Below are 16,642 nucleotides of genomic sequence, written 5' to 3' on the forward strand. Positions count from 1 at the left end.
GTAATTTCAATCAACTTCCATGTTTTGGAAAGGAAATAATGTTTAACTAATTGTTTTCAGTTTTTTGAGAAAGTGGTCAAGTGAATAACAAAGAACTTCTACTCTTGGATTTAGAGGGCAGGGGACGCTTTAATGTTAAAGTTTGTGAGGAAAGAGAATATCCCCACAGTTAAGTGAGAATTTCTTCCTGAAAACAACCTAAACTAGAAAAGAAGCATTAATAAAGTTGCCCACCATTTTGAGCATCTCTGAGAGGCCAAGGTGGAGGCCAGACTCTTCAGTGAAAGGACTGTGTGAAAACTCCTGAGCATCCCAACCATCTGCCTCATGAAACATCACCTATTACACCTGTAGTTGGGTATTCAGATTCAGCAACGAGCTACTTATTCACCTCAGGATGCACAGCTATGGGGTGGAAGAATGTGGGGGGAGGGTGATGGAGGTGCTCACTTTGAAGATTGAAGTCAGGAGAATTTTTCTTTGAGAGATGTTGGTATGTGGAATTGTCATCCCTAGAAAACAATGGATGCTGTACATGAAATTTATTCAAGGGAGAGTTATACTTTTTAATCAAAATGGGAGTTATGTTTTGTAGGACTCAGACAGGAAAGTGAAGTTGAGATCACAACGAGATAAGCCATGATTTTATTGATTGGCAGAGCAGATTTTATGGGTCAAATGGCTTATTACTCTGACTCATGAGTTCCATGCTCCAGTATTTCAATTTGATTTCTTTTCTGTGTGCACTATCTTTTCCTCCATTTTTAATATTTTTCTCCATTTTAAACTGTCTTCTGCTTAATTATGGCCTTACCATTTTGTACAAGGTGTGCATCTTTTGAGCTCTGAACTGAATTGCTGAACACTTGACCATCCTTCCCAGGCTTTATGGCATGTGGTTAGCACTGCTGCCTCGTAGCACCAGGGACTTGGGTTTGACTTTAGCTTTGGGTAACTCTGGAGTTTGCATGTTCTCCCTGCGTTTGCCTGGATTTCCTCCAGGTGATCCAGATTCCTCCCTCAGTCCAAAGATGTGCAGATAAGGTGGATTAGCCATGCTAAATTGCCCCATGGTGTCCGAGGATGTGCAGGCAAAGTGGACTAGCCATGGTAAATTGTGGGAATATGGGGTAGGGTCAGGGATTAGACTGGGTGGGATGCTCTTTGGAGGGTTGGTGCAGACTTGCTGGGCCAAATATTCTCTTTCAGCACTCCAGGGATTCTAATATTCTGTGATTATGCTAGTTGACATGGCACATGTTTCCCTCTCCTTGGATACTGTCTTTCCTCCTTTCAAAACTGCCATAATTACCTCCCTCCTTGACATCACTGTTCTTTGAAATAATTATCCCATCTTCAGTCTTCCATTTGAAGCCCTTGAGCATTTTTGTTGCTTTTCTAAAATACTCCCAAGTGTTTGAATCTCTCAGATAAGATTTGCATGTCTCATAAACTTGAGCTGTTTGTAACCAAGAAGATTGACAAGAGCAGAGCAGTGATATTGTTTACTTGGACTTTGGTAAAGCCTTTGACAAGGTTCCACATAGTAGACTAATGTGCTGAAGAATAGCAGATGAAATTTAACTTGGACAAATGCATGATATTACGTTTGGAAAAACAAAGGCAGTTACAAGTCGGTCCTTGGGTAGTCTTATGAATGAGAAATCTAGGGGTTCAGGTTCGTAATTCTTTTGTATCACATTCAGGTAGGGTGGTTAAGGTGTTTATCATGCTTGTCTTTATTGCTCAGGTCTTTGAGTATAGGAGTTGTCACGTTATGTTGAGGTTGTACAGGACGTGGAGGAGTACCGTGTCTAGTTCTGGTCTCCCTGAGTAAGGATATTGAGCAGGTCAAGGTTCAGAAGAGATGTGCATGGGATATTGCCGGAAATGGAGTTATAAGGAGAGGGTGGATAGACTAGGACATTTTTCACTAGAATGTGAGAGGTTAAGGGGTGATTGTACAGAGGTTTGTAAAATAATGAGTGATATAGATAAGGTGAATCGCAGGTGTCTTTTTCCGAGGTTGGAGGGTTGCAATACGAGGGGGCATATTTTTCAGGTGAGAGGAGAAAGATTTAAAAAATGATGAGGGGCAGCTTTTTCACAGAGACTGTTCATTCCACATATGAACCAATCAGAGGAAGTGGTGGATGCAGTTAGAGTTGTAATGTTTAAAAGACATTTGGATAAATGCATGAGAAATGTTCGGAGTGAAATGGGCCAAACGTAGGCAGGTGGGACTAGTTATGTTTGGGATTACAGTCAGCATGGAAGTTGAACTGAAGGATCTGTTTCCATGCAGTATAATTCTATGACTCTATCCGTGTGCTGTGCCTCACCAACCTGAACTCCAACACGTGCTTGAAGCAGATCGAAAGTCTTATTTGCTTCAGCTTATGCATTAAGGGTGGTAGTGAATGCAAAGTGTCAGGAGTGAAAAGCTCTGAAGGTTTGCTGCAAATTTGTCACAACAGATGTTGGGGGAAGCACAAATGACTGAAGTAGTTCAAGAATGGAACATATCTGCAAAATTTGAGGCAGATTTGGAGTTTCGATGGATGTGCTCTAAAGTTCAAAGTTATTTATACTTGTTGGCTAAGTATATACAAAATATGTTTAGGAAACTGTTGAATGTCATGAGTGAGGATGGTGAGCTTAAAGTGGATGCTTGTTGAAGGTACAAAACTAGATTATCCACTCTGATAAATGTTTAAAATGTGCTCTTCAAACAACGTTTCTGTGGATTTGGAGTCACATACAGGCCAGACCAGGTAAAGAAGGCAGATTACTGAGCTGAAAAGCATGTTAGTGAACCAGATACATTTTTATGACAATCCACAATGGGTACATAGTTGCTATTAGACTAGCTATTTTTAATTCCAGATTTTGGTGAATTCATATTTTACTCATTGCCTTGGTGCGATTTCAAACCCATCTCCCCCAGAGCTTTAACCTGAGGGTTTGGATGACCAATCCAGTGATATTACCCCTTCCCTACTGCCTCTATCATGGCATGAATTAAATTATGTTGCGATAGCGCTGTCAATCACTTATTCTGTGCTGGAAAGTTGTAGCACATGAAAAACATTTTGTGTTGCCATCTTGAAATGGATGACTGTCAATTTCCTTCCATTAAACATCAGATGGTTTGAATAATTATTTTCAAACGTCCCTTTGCCCCCAACCTGTGATAGGCCTTATTGCCATGCCACTAATTCCATCTTTTCCCCAGCCACTACTACCTCAACTGAGCCAGACTGCTTGCAGCATTGAGTTTTGAACCTTGCACCTCTCCTCGTCTGGCCTCTTGTGCAATGTCCAGTCTTTCACCATAGTTTTGGCAGACTTGCCGTGTGCTAATCAGGGCTTCAGGTCCAAAGTTCCCTCCATAAACCTACCTGTCATTCCACCTCCTATCTTTTCTTTTAAGGTCGTTCTTAAAAAGCACTTCTTTGAGCAAGTTTGTAGTCCACCTGAGTGTCTTCTCCTCAACTTCACCAGTTTAAATAATCAAACTTGAAGTGTTTTGGATGATTTTCTCTACTTAGGTGAAAGTTGACACAATTCGGGGCAAGGAAAGCACCAAGTGCTAACAACACTGAACATAATTCTGTTTCTAAATCCTTTAATCCTTGTTATGAGGCACTGTATTAGTTGCGTATTAAATGTACTAAAGAGTTTTAATTCCATACTTATCAGGCACTTCTCCATTGAACAGAAAATCCCTATTTATTAACTATTGTCACTGATTATCAGAGTTCAAAACTCTGAAGCTAACAGTAACAAGGAGTAGATGACATAGATGATATGCATAAATGTAGTAGATGTGCTGCTTTAAAATTAAAGTTAAGGCATATTACTGGTTAAACTAAGTGTTCCTCTTATCTGGCATGCACTGCAACTAAGTTAGAGTGTTTGTTCAGGGTAATGGGAGTACAAATATGTGTTCAATTATTCAGTGTTAATTCTTGGCAATTTAAATTGTCAAATTTTTCCAGAGTATCTAATGTCTGGGCCGAATCACCTCTACACCTTGCTTGGAAAGATTGATGCATTTGCTAAGGTATTAATAGTACAGTCTGGGAATGATATCAGTCATCAGTGATAGAAACTAAATATGCATGTACTTAATCAATATAATAGAAGAAACGTGGAAAAATTGAAAATAATTTAAAACCAAATACAGCAAGATAAAATGGGGGAGTGAAATGTTAGGGTGAGACAGAGGAATTTGGTTAGCATCACACTGCTAAAGCCACTTATGCCTGAAAAGACAAGGCTACTATAATGAGTTTAGTTTTTATCTGCCACACAGTCAAAGCAACCTCATGATATTTAATGCGTGCCATTGGTGGGACAGATAGCAATGCTATTTGAAAACTCAGGCAAAGCAATATAATTATGACAGGTTTTAGATTGGCCTGTAACAACACTTCTGTTTTTCCCAACATAGCTGTACATGAATTATGGTGAGTACTATTAGTAAATCATGACACATTTTTCTCTTCTTTTGTCCCACAAGTGGTAATACGGGTATATAGTTCAGCGGTAGTTCATCAAAGTGGCAATTTTTATCTGTAAGTGTATAAGACTATTAAGGTTACGCATAGCCTGAGGAAATCAGTACTTGGTTGGGGAGGTTTGCACCATGGCGAACCAGGAATAGATGTTGTATTTAGATGCTTGCATTTGCTAGAAGGGGCAACTGGATTGCAGTCAGAAATTGGCACACATGCTGATCTATTTCTTCCCTTACTTTCTGCTCCATGAAATTGTCCAGGGATTCTGAGACCTGCCCCTTATTACTTGACTGTGCAGAGATCAATCAACCAAACCACAGAATAGGAATTGAAGCTGGCTTTTGTAAATTTTCTTTACTGGGTAAGCTGTAAGTGCTCAGGATGAAACTTGAGATATCAAATTTCTGTTTACAAACCTGTAACTTCAGAGACTCAAAAAAAATTCAGGTGCCCCAACAAAAGCTAGGTTGGTTTGCCGTAAGATGCATTGAAGTTTTGAAGTTTCCCTGGGTTTTTATTCTGACATAAACAGCTCTTCGGTTTTCTGAGCATTGTAGTGAACCATTTATCAACTTGTCATCATTGGAAGATCTTTGATGTTTTGACATCTTTCAGATATCCCAAAATTGCCTACGTACCAGAAGCAATTTCAGCAGTTATTTTGCTTGTAACATGATGCCATCAACAGCAAATAAGGGAAGTGACTTGTGAATCTAACCTGGTAGCATTGGTTGAATTGGTCAGGTTACAAGGAAACCCCACTCGCTGTGAATAGTTTCATCGAACTCTGCATATTCTAACAAATAGGACCTCAGTCTGAACTCTCATTAAACCTTTTGACAATGAAACTTGCCCTCAATAGTGTCCTGAAGTATCAGTGTGGATTGGATGTTCAAATGCTAGGGCTTTAACTTAGTACTTTTGAGTCCCTTTAGTCTGCTGTCTAATTTTGTAAGTAACCAGAGAGCATTGTATTGAAATAAGAATTGTAGCATAAGTATAAAAATACACAATAAATTCAGTCTGATTTAACTTGCCAAAACTGTTGTTTTTTTTGTGTTGGGCCTATCTTTGTTCTTCTACTTAAGCTTATTTCTTGAGTCTAGCTCCCTTTAATGAAGTAAAAGCATACAAGTAGAAAACTCTGAAAATGGCTAATGTGTACTTTTATCATCCATGTTCCCAAGAATGCACCTGAGTCAATGTGCTTGTCAGTTTAATGAATGTGAATTAAAACTGTTGATTTCTCCTTGTTGATGAGGCAAATGAGCAGAAAGCAATGGTCAGTTATTTTGTTAAAATCTGATATCATAAAGTCATACCTCATTTTCTGATGGATACACAAAATCTTTTTCTCTTATACTTCTCTGACCTGAAATTAGGCAAAGTAGAATTATCAATGTCTGCCAAGTTATGAGGGAAGGAAATGACAAAAACATTTCTATGATGCCTGACACTGGCTTAACTCTTGATAATCTAATAAGAATCCACAGAGCCTTGCAGGTGGCCATGATGCACCACTATTTCAGCTATTGTTTCATGTGGACTTGTTATAGCCATAGTATTGAAAAAATTCTGCACTATGTATTTTAGACTGTTCAACCCGCTGTCCCATCTGCCTTCTCATGTTGAGATGAAAATGCCATGATCATAGATTCTTCTAGTGTTCTGTCCAAGTTTTCTATTATATTCAAACTTGGTCATCTGATTCACTTGATATTTATGGAACATTCCCATGTCAAGATGAGCTGTTGCCTTTACCTACATGATGATAGCCATATTTCAAAGATAAGTCCATTGATTGTGACTAACTTTTAGACCTCCCTTAACTTCATGCAGAATAAACCATTTCACATTTTCAATATGGTACCTAAACTGGTATTTGTTGGCCGTCTGCCATAGTTGTAACACTATGTACAAAAGTATAAATGTGCGTTGGACATTTTAAAATGTATTATCAGTAGAAACAGGACACTTGGACAGAGACCTCTGAGTTGGCATTAGACTAGTTTTGGAATTATAAGCATGTTTATTTGTTTGCTAGATAGAGAGTTGAAAACTGCTTCAGATAATTGTAAAAATATTGAAAATACTTTTGATTTCCCAGTATTTTCTTTGCCTTTGAAGGTAAAGAACATGTACTGCTTGTATTATTAATTTTATATTAACAACCGAATGTCCGAATATTGCAAAAAATAAGAATATGGTCTGATTTTCTTTTTAACTATCTTGCTGTCAGACCATATGACATCCGATTCTTTAGTGATCTCTCAAAATATACCAAGAAACTGGATAGAATTTTTTGAAGTTGAGATGTTGCCAGGTAAGTTGTCAAGTGAGGTAGTTGGCTTAGATTGTAGGAGCTTTTAATACAAGTTAAACTTAGTCGGCACTGTGAGTGTCAATTGTACAAAATAAATTGATATCTGGCTGTTGGGATTTCCTAGTCCTGCATTCAGTTCTGTGAATTTTTCTAAGGTGACTTGTTTTTTATTAGAATCCTCAACTTTTCTTTGTGTCTTTGGACCGTAATGTTGTGTGTGCTTGACTTTACAGAATGCCAAAGAGAAATGTTAATTTTGTAAATGCCACAGCATCCAAATAGGAAATTGGAATAGCTTCAGCTGTATGAGGTGATGGATGACTGGCAGAAGGATACAAGGCACAAATCAAATAGATGGATTCTAATATCATAAATCTGTATGAGTGAAGCTTCAACAATTTTTGGAGTGATTTATAAGTTGCTGCCTTATGCTTCTCTGAGCCATAATGTCTGTTTACTAAATGTAAAGCACCTTTTAACTATTAAAGCTTTGAATTCATAACGTAGGTTTAATATTAGATCATTGAGCAGTGCAAGTTGTAAGGAGTACTTCAACACATGTATAAGAATGTGAATTTGGACTAGAAGAACCCTACATTATGTGGCTGGTGTGACATTATTAGTTTTTCTCTGGCTCAGTCTGAGGTGGTTGAATTAGGATGATAATTTGCTCTTGAAAGTTCATAACTAACTGTCTTTGCTCCACTTTTATCTTGTATGGGCAATGGGTTGGAGACGTGTAAATTATCCTTTGCAAATCATGTCAAGTAATTGTTTAATGGATGACCTGTCAAAGTGGAACAAGTCTACTGACACTAATTCTTGTTTCAACTTGCTGTTTGAGGAAGCTACAGTGCCTATCTTTTTTTTATAGACTAGATTTTAGACTAGATTCCCTACAGTGTGGAAACAGGCCCTTCGGCCCAACTAGTCCACACCGATCCTCCGAAGAGTAACCCGTCCAGACCCATTCTCCTTAACTAATGCACCTAACTCTACAGGTAATTTTGCATGACCAATTCACCTAACCTGCACCTCTTTGGCCTGTGGGAGGAAACCCATGCTGACACTGGGAGAATGTGCAAACTCCACACGGACAGTTGCCCAAGGTTGGAATTGAACCCGGGTTCCTGGCGCTGTGAGGCAGCAGCCTTCTGATGATATAGTTGAAAAATAAGCTTCACCTTATGGTAACGCGACTGGCTTACAGTGTTTTGGAGCTTCACAAACCTATATTCGTGTGTCCTTGCCTACAATATCCCTTTTTTTCCCCTATCACCCTAGGAGGCTGTTCTAACTTCCTGTTGTGATGACGGAAATAAAGTTATTGACTTTTTTTGTTATGTAATTCAGAATTTTATTTGTCTGAGTCTATGTGTTAGTAGTACAGAAGGTTGCATGGATGTGGAGTAATTGTCCCAGGCTAGAGCAGTAACGAAGCCTTTTTAAAATATCACCACCTGAATTATTGACAGGACGCTTTGCAACTCTTTTGGACAATTAAGTCATTTCTATCCAGATGTTGCTCCACCTAATTAGGAATTTCAATTTTGCATCCAATTATGCTGTGAATTTTCCATTCATTCCAAAATGTCACGAAACTGAGCCCGCTAAAATTGGCCAATTTCTGGTCACTTGAACCTGGACTTGAACTGAAGCCACCCAGCTGGGAATTTTTCCAGTTGGTCTATTCTGTCCACTTTTGATTGAAAGTGGAAAGTTGAAGTGAGTAAGGGAGAATGAGGGGGAAAGAAAAAGATAAAAATGGAAGTTGAAATGAGAGCTTGGCAGATTGATATTTTGCTTTCAAGCTAATGAAGTATCATGCCAATTCTTGAGGCTTCGTTACAGCCCTACTTTAAACTAAGTGGAGATTGATACTAACACACTACTCCCATGAAATTCTGATCTGTTGCTAAGAGAAACATTTTCACTCTTCTTTTTTTTCTTTTCAGGGTTTCCATGGCCCTTATCCTTTTGGTCAGTCTTAAAACGGGTATTGCCATTGTCCAGCAGCCTCTGTGGGTCTTGGTGTCACTCTGCAATTTTGCAATGGCCCCATCCCCTTTGACCCAACACTGAAAAATGATGGCTGGTTGTTTCTAAACAATGTATGCATGTGTGAATGCTAAATTAAAGAGTGCTGTAATTGTTTAAAAAATGGATTTTTTAGATGACATTGTCAGAATAATTATGTAGTTAAACACAAAGCCATGTTCAAATTATTTTGCCTACTGAGCGACTGTAGTTTAAGCAAAAGATAAAAAAAATTATTTTGTATTCGTTTGTTCAAAGCATCTTAATTGTTGGATTTTTCCTGTGCGAGTGGGAGTTTGTTCTGTAACCTACAGAGTACGACATGGAGAATGCATGAGTGGAGTAGGATTGGATGCAAGATGAGTATAACTCACTTTAGAATGGGAGCAGTTGATGACAGCACAATCAATTGGAGACTTTTCCATACTGTACAAATGAAGTTTATTAAATTAACACTGAAAAGTCTCTAATCAAACTTGTGTCTAATTTTAGAAGTCACGTTCTCAATTACAGTGGATACCAACTCATGATAAACTTTCAATTTGTTGAGAATGTTTTATTCCAGACTCCAGTTGATTGCAAATATATTATTGTGCACTGATGGATTTTTGCTGTGTGTGGATGATCTACTGATTGGATGATTTCATGTTCACCCAAACACCCAAAAATCACATCAATTACTTATTCGTTTGTTGAAACAACTGATGTCTCTTACATATGATGTGGGTTTGTTAAATATCCAATACCATCAATGCAACTACATTGCCTAACCTGAGAAATATCTCTTTTGTTCTCACATCTATTTTTTCGTAGAAGATTTGCTAATGGTTCTGTGTATTCCAAGCAAACATTTCCTGCCCTATGCTCGCAGTTTAACAAAAAAATTATCTTAGAGCTGCTAGCCTTGTAATGTGCTTTTTGGAACTATTTTGCATCACTTGATTGGTTAAGCACTGATGTTCACCTGCATATGGTGCTTTGTCTGTAACCATATTGATGCTTCTTAATAATACACAATTGATGTAACTTTTATACCTGTTGCAGAAGATGGATCATAGTATGTTAGTTGAGAATACTGATTGTACAGTGGTTTTGGTGCACCTTCTGTCTCAAGGAGTAGTCGAGCATGTTTGTACTTGGAATTCAACGACATTTATGTTCCTGCTTCTATCCAGACTATGAACAATACAGAATGAAAGTAAGGGCTCTCTCAAACAGGAAAAATTAAGAAAACTGTCATAATTGTTTCTTTATGCTTGCTATAGCTGATTCTAAAACTGCTGAGACGTGGGAGCAGCTGTCTTTGCAGCAGTGATGGAGTATTTGGGAGAAATCCAGTGAGGTTGAACTTGTAAAGTAATGGATCAGCACTGAAATTTTACTGTGTAGCCAGTGGTTATTGCACATATGTTGAATTGCTTGGAATTTAGTAAAACGCACATTTTCCTCCTAAAAGCCCTTCCAAAGAATGAGTAACTTAGACATTCGATGCCATGTTTCCCAAAGTTGGAAGCACAGTACAGTTTTTATAAAATGCATTTCATTCTGGAACTACCCCAAGTTGTTCACAATACTTGTAAACACTTTTAAAATTCTTACACTTTGGTGAGATATACCATTGCATATAGAATACAGTAGATGAAAAGGATGCATTTCGGATAGGTTTGGTCTTAGGCATAGGACAAGGGCACTTAACCATGTAGGAAGAAGTAAGATCATAAACAGCAAGCCAAGGTGAAATGGTTCTGCAACTCTAAGCATAATTACTATTCATAAGATACTTTTTATTTAATTTCTGTTCAGTGCTAATGTTTTTGCTTGGGCCTCATTTCCTATTTTGTGAAGTCTTCACAAAAAGAACTGTACAAAGGAGCATCAGATTGAAGGAAGCACTGGTGGTATTTTCCTTATTGGTACTTCAACACTGTGTATCAATTGCTTTCCAAATGGTATGAATATTCTGCATCCTGAGGATGAGGGCAACTGTTAATGAAGATGTGTGCTGTAGCCAAATACTACTTGAAGACTTCTGCGTTAACCTGTTCTGTAACACTTCTAGGAAGAAAGCCATTTGAATTGTCCAAATACTAAATAAATAAATTGGTGGTGACTGAATGTTTATTTTTTAAACTTGTGATAAAATACTAAAATCAGTAGTAAGTAGTGACATGGAGGTCTGAGCCTTTGCATATTTGGAGAGACTGCTTTAAAAATTAAGATTCTGAATTATGAATTTTGAAGTGTAACAAGTGGAGCAGTGTTATGTTGCACTGACTGGTGAAATGCTGTATATTTCATTCTCTTCATATGCTGCTCAATTTTCATATAATTGTCTTATTATCAGTTGAAGTCATGGACTTACTTCATGGCTCAGCATTTCGCATGTGAGTTTCCTGTGTGAACTGAGAGTTACAAAAGATTTGCATTTGTTTGCAGAATTGGCCATTGCACCAATCACTTTATTTTTTTTTACATTTGCAGTTCAGTCTATCAAATATGAAAGTCTGTACAGACCCCAAGATGTTCTGCAAAAGAGACTCATGTATGACAACTAAGTTGAAAATTTAACCTCCCCACCTTAGTGGTCAACAGTTGAACAAAATTGGACAATAAAGTACAAAACTGAGGATAAACTCCAAAGTTGTCATTAAAACTGCACAAAACCTCTAGTACTTGTTGAAAATTGTTTTAATCTGTGCATTCTTTTAACTGCTTGATATTCTTGAGTCACCATCAATCGAAAAGTATAATCAACTGATTATGTATGCATTGGTAGACTTTTGAAAATGTTTGAAAACTGATGTATGTACATGGCTAATTGCTGCACTGAACTGATCCTCACAAGAGCACTTGGAAATGGTTTAAATTAAAGAAATGCCAATTTATAACTTGTGTGAATAATTTTACATCCAGTTTAAGATTATATACTCATACAAATATTTCAAGTATTTTTTTCTCAGTGTTGTAAAGGTTTTAGGATTATAAAAATGTAATTTCATGCTTTAAGTAATTTTATGATCTTATCAAGATTTCATACAGTTTAGGTGTAGTGTAGATTACATCTTTGTAATTGTATTGCACAGTAAATATATATAGAAGCTATCTACATATGAAATCTATTTCTTGTGAATCAACTGTTGTTTCTGTGATGGACAATCTTGACCATACATGAATCCAGATTGTTAGTTCTTTTATTTTATCACTTATTGATAGCATTATGATGAATTTATTATTGTGTATGTTGTAACGCAGCATTAACAATTGGCTGTGAGATTCTCCCTACGCGAACCAAATGCACTATTGACATTTTGAAAGTCTAACTATAATGTTATAGATTTCACACTGTTAATTTAAATGATCTTAATCATAGAAAATGGGAATATAAACAAAAAATGCTAGAAATTTCTAACCGCTCTGAGAAATGCATTTCAGGTCGATAACCTTTCATCAGAACTGGGAAGAATAGAAATGTAATAGGTTTTAAGCAGATCAAATGGAGGTGGATGGGAAAAGAACAAACAAGGAATGTGTGATCATGTGGGATTTGGGCAACATTAAATGATTAACAGAACAGTAATGAAACAAGTAAAGAAAACAAAACGTGTTCAGATGTGGCTAAGCACTAGCAGCCCACTGTGTGAATAAATTTATCCGAAGCGCACTACTCATGGTCTTTTTTTTTACTTGATAGCCCCACTCGTTGTCACTGACTCCCTGCATTTGCTAAATCTTCTAATGGCAGAAAGTCCTACAATCTTAACTTAATACTGCTAGTGACTTCACATAGTATGCTATCTTAATTTGAATTGTTTTCATTACTTTATTACCTAAAGCACAACATAGTTATGAATTAACTAATCTTTTGCACAAATATACCATTACATAAAAGTATAATTGAAAGTTCATGTATTTTGAGCAAAGGGAGCTTTTACTTGGGATGCTTGGTGAGACTTTAAGAAGTAAATACAATCTCTGCTAAGGTTTGAATATTTTTTTTAAATATTGCCAGAATGGTGAGATGCTGATGTGATTTTCAGTATGACAAAATTTAATGTTTCACCTTCACTTTTGTGATTAATATTAGGAATCACTTTTCAAAAAATCTTTGTTATGACACATTCTTGAAGTAAGTTGGACTTGAATCCAGGCCTTTTGGTCCATAGGTAGGCACACTGCCACTGCGTCACGTGAGCCCCTTGGAAACACTTGTAAACTTGACCTAATTGACTGAAGAGTAATTCCTCCAACAATATAAGCTTTCTAATAAATTATTCAGTTGGTAACTACTTTTAAACTTAATTGATTGAAGAGTAATTCCTCTGACAATATAAGTATTCTAATATATTATTCAACTGGTTAGAAGATCTTTGTGGTCAGAATTTGCCAGTAGAGCATCGTTAAAGTAGGAATTTCACAAAATATACAGGATGAAGATACTATCCAGTCCAAAGATAATTCAAAATAATTTATTGTGAATGCTATGTTAGAAACATCAGTAGTGCAAAATTAAAATCTCATCATTGGACCCAAGGAACTAACTCTAACCAGTGACCTGAATAGGCAGCATGATGGTACCATTCTTTCCTTGTAAACTAATTTGAAACTGTGAAATTTATTGCAATTTTAAACCTTTGATTCCCACAAGGGCAATTATGTTGCCTTCCAGTTCTTTGAGTTTAACTTTCACTAAACTTAATTCTAGATTTTTTTCATGAAAATGAGAACCAGCTGATAAAGTTTGGGAGCTGCAAGTGAGATGTTGAGCGCATGCAGCTCTGGAACTGCAGTTTACCCCGGCCTTTATCATATCATCTACCTGCTGTAATAAGCAAGTAACCAATTTCTAAATCTCCAAGCCTGATAATTTTGATACAGTTTTTGGAATAAATGTGTGAATAAAGCAGGCTGAATAGCCCTCAGATTTGACCTCTTGTGAAGGAACCGAGCATCCATTTCACAATCCGTGTTCTTTCCACTATTCTTGTACCAAGGATCTTAGAATTGGAAAGAAATAGCTGGATTTTCACGGTGTGAATTTTTCTTGGAAAGAGTCCCTAATTATGTGTTAAATGTGCTGCAGTAGGACTTTTAATATCCATGCTTCAATTACTTTGCAAAGATTGGAAGCATTTGTCAACTGAAAAATTTTAATGTTTCAATTTCTGATGAAAGGTCATCAACTTTGCATTCATATTTTGAACCTGTGTCTTGTTCACCTGTATTCTCAGCATTTAATGTGACTCCATTTTTGTCCTTAATAGATGAAAGCAGTGGGGTTTGGAATTTGTAGCTTGTCTTTATTATTTGGATTCCAAATCTTACAAAACCAACTTTAGTGAAAAGACCTGCTTTCTTCCCCCAACTGCTTTCCCAGGTCGAACAGTTTCTGCTGGGTGGAATTCGCTGAAGCATAGCCTGTATCAGTAATGGAGTTCTCAATCTAGTGACTGCATCAGCTTGATCCAATTATTGTTTAATATATTGTTTACATTTGCAGCTTGACAGTGTTATCAACTAATTTACTTGACTATCACTGAAGTGAACACTGCATTATAATCTAATATCCACAACTCTGTAGGTATCCCCAGTATTTCCTTTCTAACAATCTTGTCTGCGCATTGTTAAGTTTCTTAGAGTTGCTACTCCATATTTTTCACACCATAGATGATGAATGGAAGAGAAAATAAACCAGGTAAGAACATGCTTTTGAATTTTTCCTCAAGACTGAAGAGTTCAGGTAAGATCAATTGGAGCAGAATTTAATGGAGAATGAAGAAGAAGAATTGGGTATTTTTGTTTTAATAATGTTAAGCTTCTTCTCTGACTGGAACAATCCATGATAAAGACTTCATAGACTTTTAGACTTCAGTTTCTGGATTATGCTTTTGGGATTTTTAATATATCAACATTAAAATGAATCCTTCAATACTTTCTGTAAGTCTCCCTGCACTAACTTTGCTTTACAAGAAATATGTAATACTTTAGTCAATATTGAATTTAGTTTAATTGACCAATTGTCAAACTTGATCTAAATTCTTCAAATTATAAATGTTTTGAGCACTATTGCTCTTAATGACTTTTTTTCTTTGCAAACTTAAGATTAAACTTGTACTTTTCCTCATCCACTTTACTTAGGCACGTGAGTATGAGACTAAGTGATGCCTTGTAGTATTTGGCTGTTGGACTTTGACTGCTCTAACACAACTTTTTTTTATATGGTATTCCATTTCCTGCTATTTCAGTCTAATTTCTTTTTAATCATCTGTGCTGTATTTAATATTCTGTCCTGTATTGCCACATGGGTTGGACTTTTCCAGATGCTTTCTAAGATTCAAACACATTGCATCCCAAGCACTTTCATTGTTGAGTTTGTAAATTCATGAAAGAAGTTAAGGTTTTAGTATAACCAGAGACCTGGTTGTTTTGTAGTGCTTAGATCTTTAATTTTGTTTGTTTGTTTGTCATATAATCATCTGTACACTTCAGGGCTGTCTCCCATTAAAAACGTTGGAAAGTCATAGAGATGTACAGCATGGAAGCAGACTCTTCGGTCCAACTTGTTCATGCCAACCAAATATCCTAAACTAATCTAGTCCTGTTTGCCAGCATTTGGTCCATATCTCTAAACCCGTCCTATTCATATATCCACACAGATGCCTTTTAAATGTTGTAATTGTACCAGCCTCTACCACTTCCTCTGGCAGCTTGTTCCATACATGCACCACCCTCTCTGTGAAAACGTTGCCCCTTAGATCCCTTTTAAATTTTTCTCCTCTCACCTTAAGTCTATGCTGCCTAGCTTTGGATTCCCCTTTCCTGGGGAAAGACTTCAGCTGTTCACCCTAACTATGCCACTCATGATTTTATAAACCTCTAAGGTCAACCCTCAGTCTCCACTCCAGGGGAAATAGCTCAACCATTTCAGCCTCTCCCTATAGCTTAAACCCTCCAACCCTGGCATTATCCTTGTAAATTTTTACTGAATCCTTTCAAGTTTCACAACATCTTTCCTATAGCTGGGAGACCAGAACTGAATACAATATTCCAAAAGTGGCCTAACCAATGTCCTGTTCAGCCACAACATGACCTCCCAACTCCTATACTCAATGCACTGATCATTGATGGCAAACGCTGACTCTTAATGTTTTTCGCTAGGTGTTGCCAAGTTTTGCCAAGTATTTTTCGAGGTTTGCACATTGTGATGTTTGGAGACATCTAGCACCTTATTTTATAAAACCTGCCTGATTTATTATCTGTCCCACCCTTTGGTACCCCTCTCTCGCATTCTAACACCATGTGCCATTTCCAAAACAATGCACCATTCCTGACTCTCTCAATTTACCAACATTTGTGGTGCAGCACCTTCTTTAAAAAGATATCGTGCACCCACAGAAGAGCTGTCAGTCTGGAGGTGCCCTGCATTATTCCTCACTTTGGCCCTGGATGTGGCAGACAATTACCAGGAAAATAGCCTCTTTCTGGGCAGAGACATGGAGATGCTGCTGCTAGGGATGGAGTAATGCAGACGCAGGAGATCCTTTCTCCCTGGCCAACAGTGGACAGCATTCTACTGGAACAGTGCCCACCTGGTTACCATCCAGGCCAGTGCCGTCTCAACCATCTGAAGGAATGCACAGAATGTAGGAAGAAAATCAATGACCTTCTACACTTTGCCAGTGAAAGTGCCACCATCTTCTGGTTGATACTTCACACTCACTTCATCTCTGCTGCTGTACCCACCATTTCCTGCAATACCATC

General features: G+C 37.3%; 1 protein-coding gene across 3 annotated transcripts in view; it reads left to right on the forward strand.

Moving 5' to 3' along the window:
• ilrun (inflammation and lipid regulator with UBA-like and NBR1-like domains) overlaps window positions 1-16,642 on the forward strand; it is a 79,802-nt gene that overhangs the window by 48,972 nt on the left and 14,188 nt on the right. The window contains exons 5-6 of one of the 3 annotated variants that reach the window (XM_072563323.1): window positions 2,478-2,579; window positions 8,800-9,348. The exons of 1 other annotated variant lie outside the window; for it this stretch is intronic. In XM_072563323.1, the coding sequence (XP_072419424.1) occupies window positions 2,478-2,579; window positions 8,800-8,928 (231 nt within the window). In that variant the 3' untranslated portion in view covers window positions 8,929-9,348. Of the gene's footprint in view, window positions 1-2,477; window positions 2,580-8,799; window positions 9,349-16,642 lie in introns of those variants that run through there. One more of the 3 variants, XM_072563321.1, reaches the window with a different exon arrangement.

Source organism: Chiloscyllium punctatum, chromosome 45, assembly GCF_047496795.1.
Source record: "Chiloscyllium punctatum isolate Juve2018m chromosome 45, sChiPun1.3, whole genome shotgun sequence".
In the NCBI taxonomy this organism is placed as follows: Eukaryota; Metazoa; Chordata; class Chondrichthyes; order Orectolobiformes; family Hemiscylliidae; genus Chiloscyllium; species Chiloscyllium punctatum.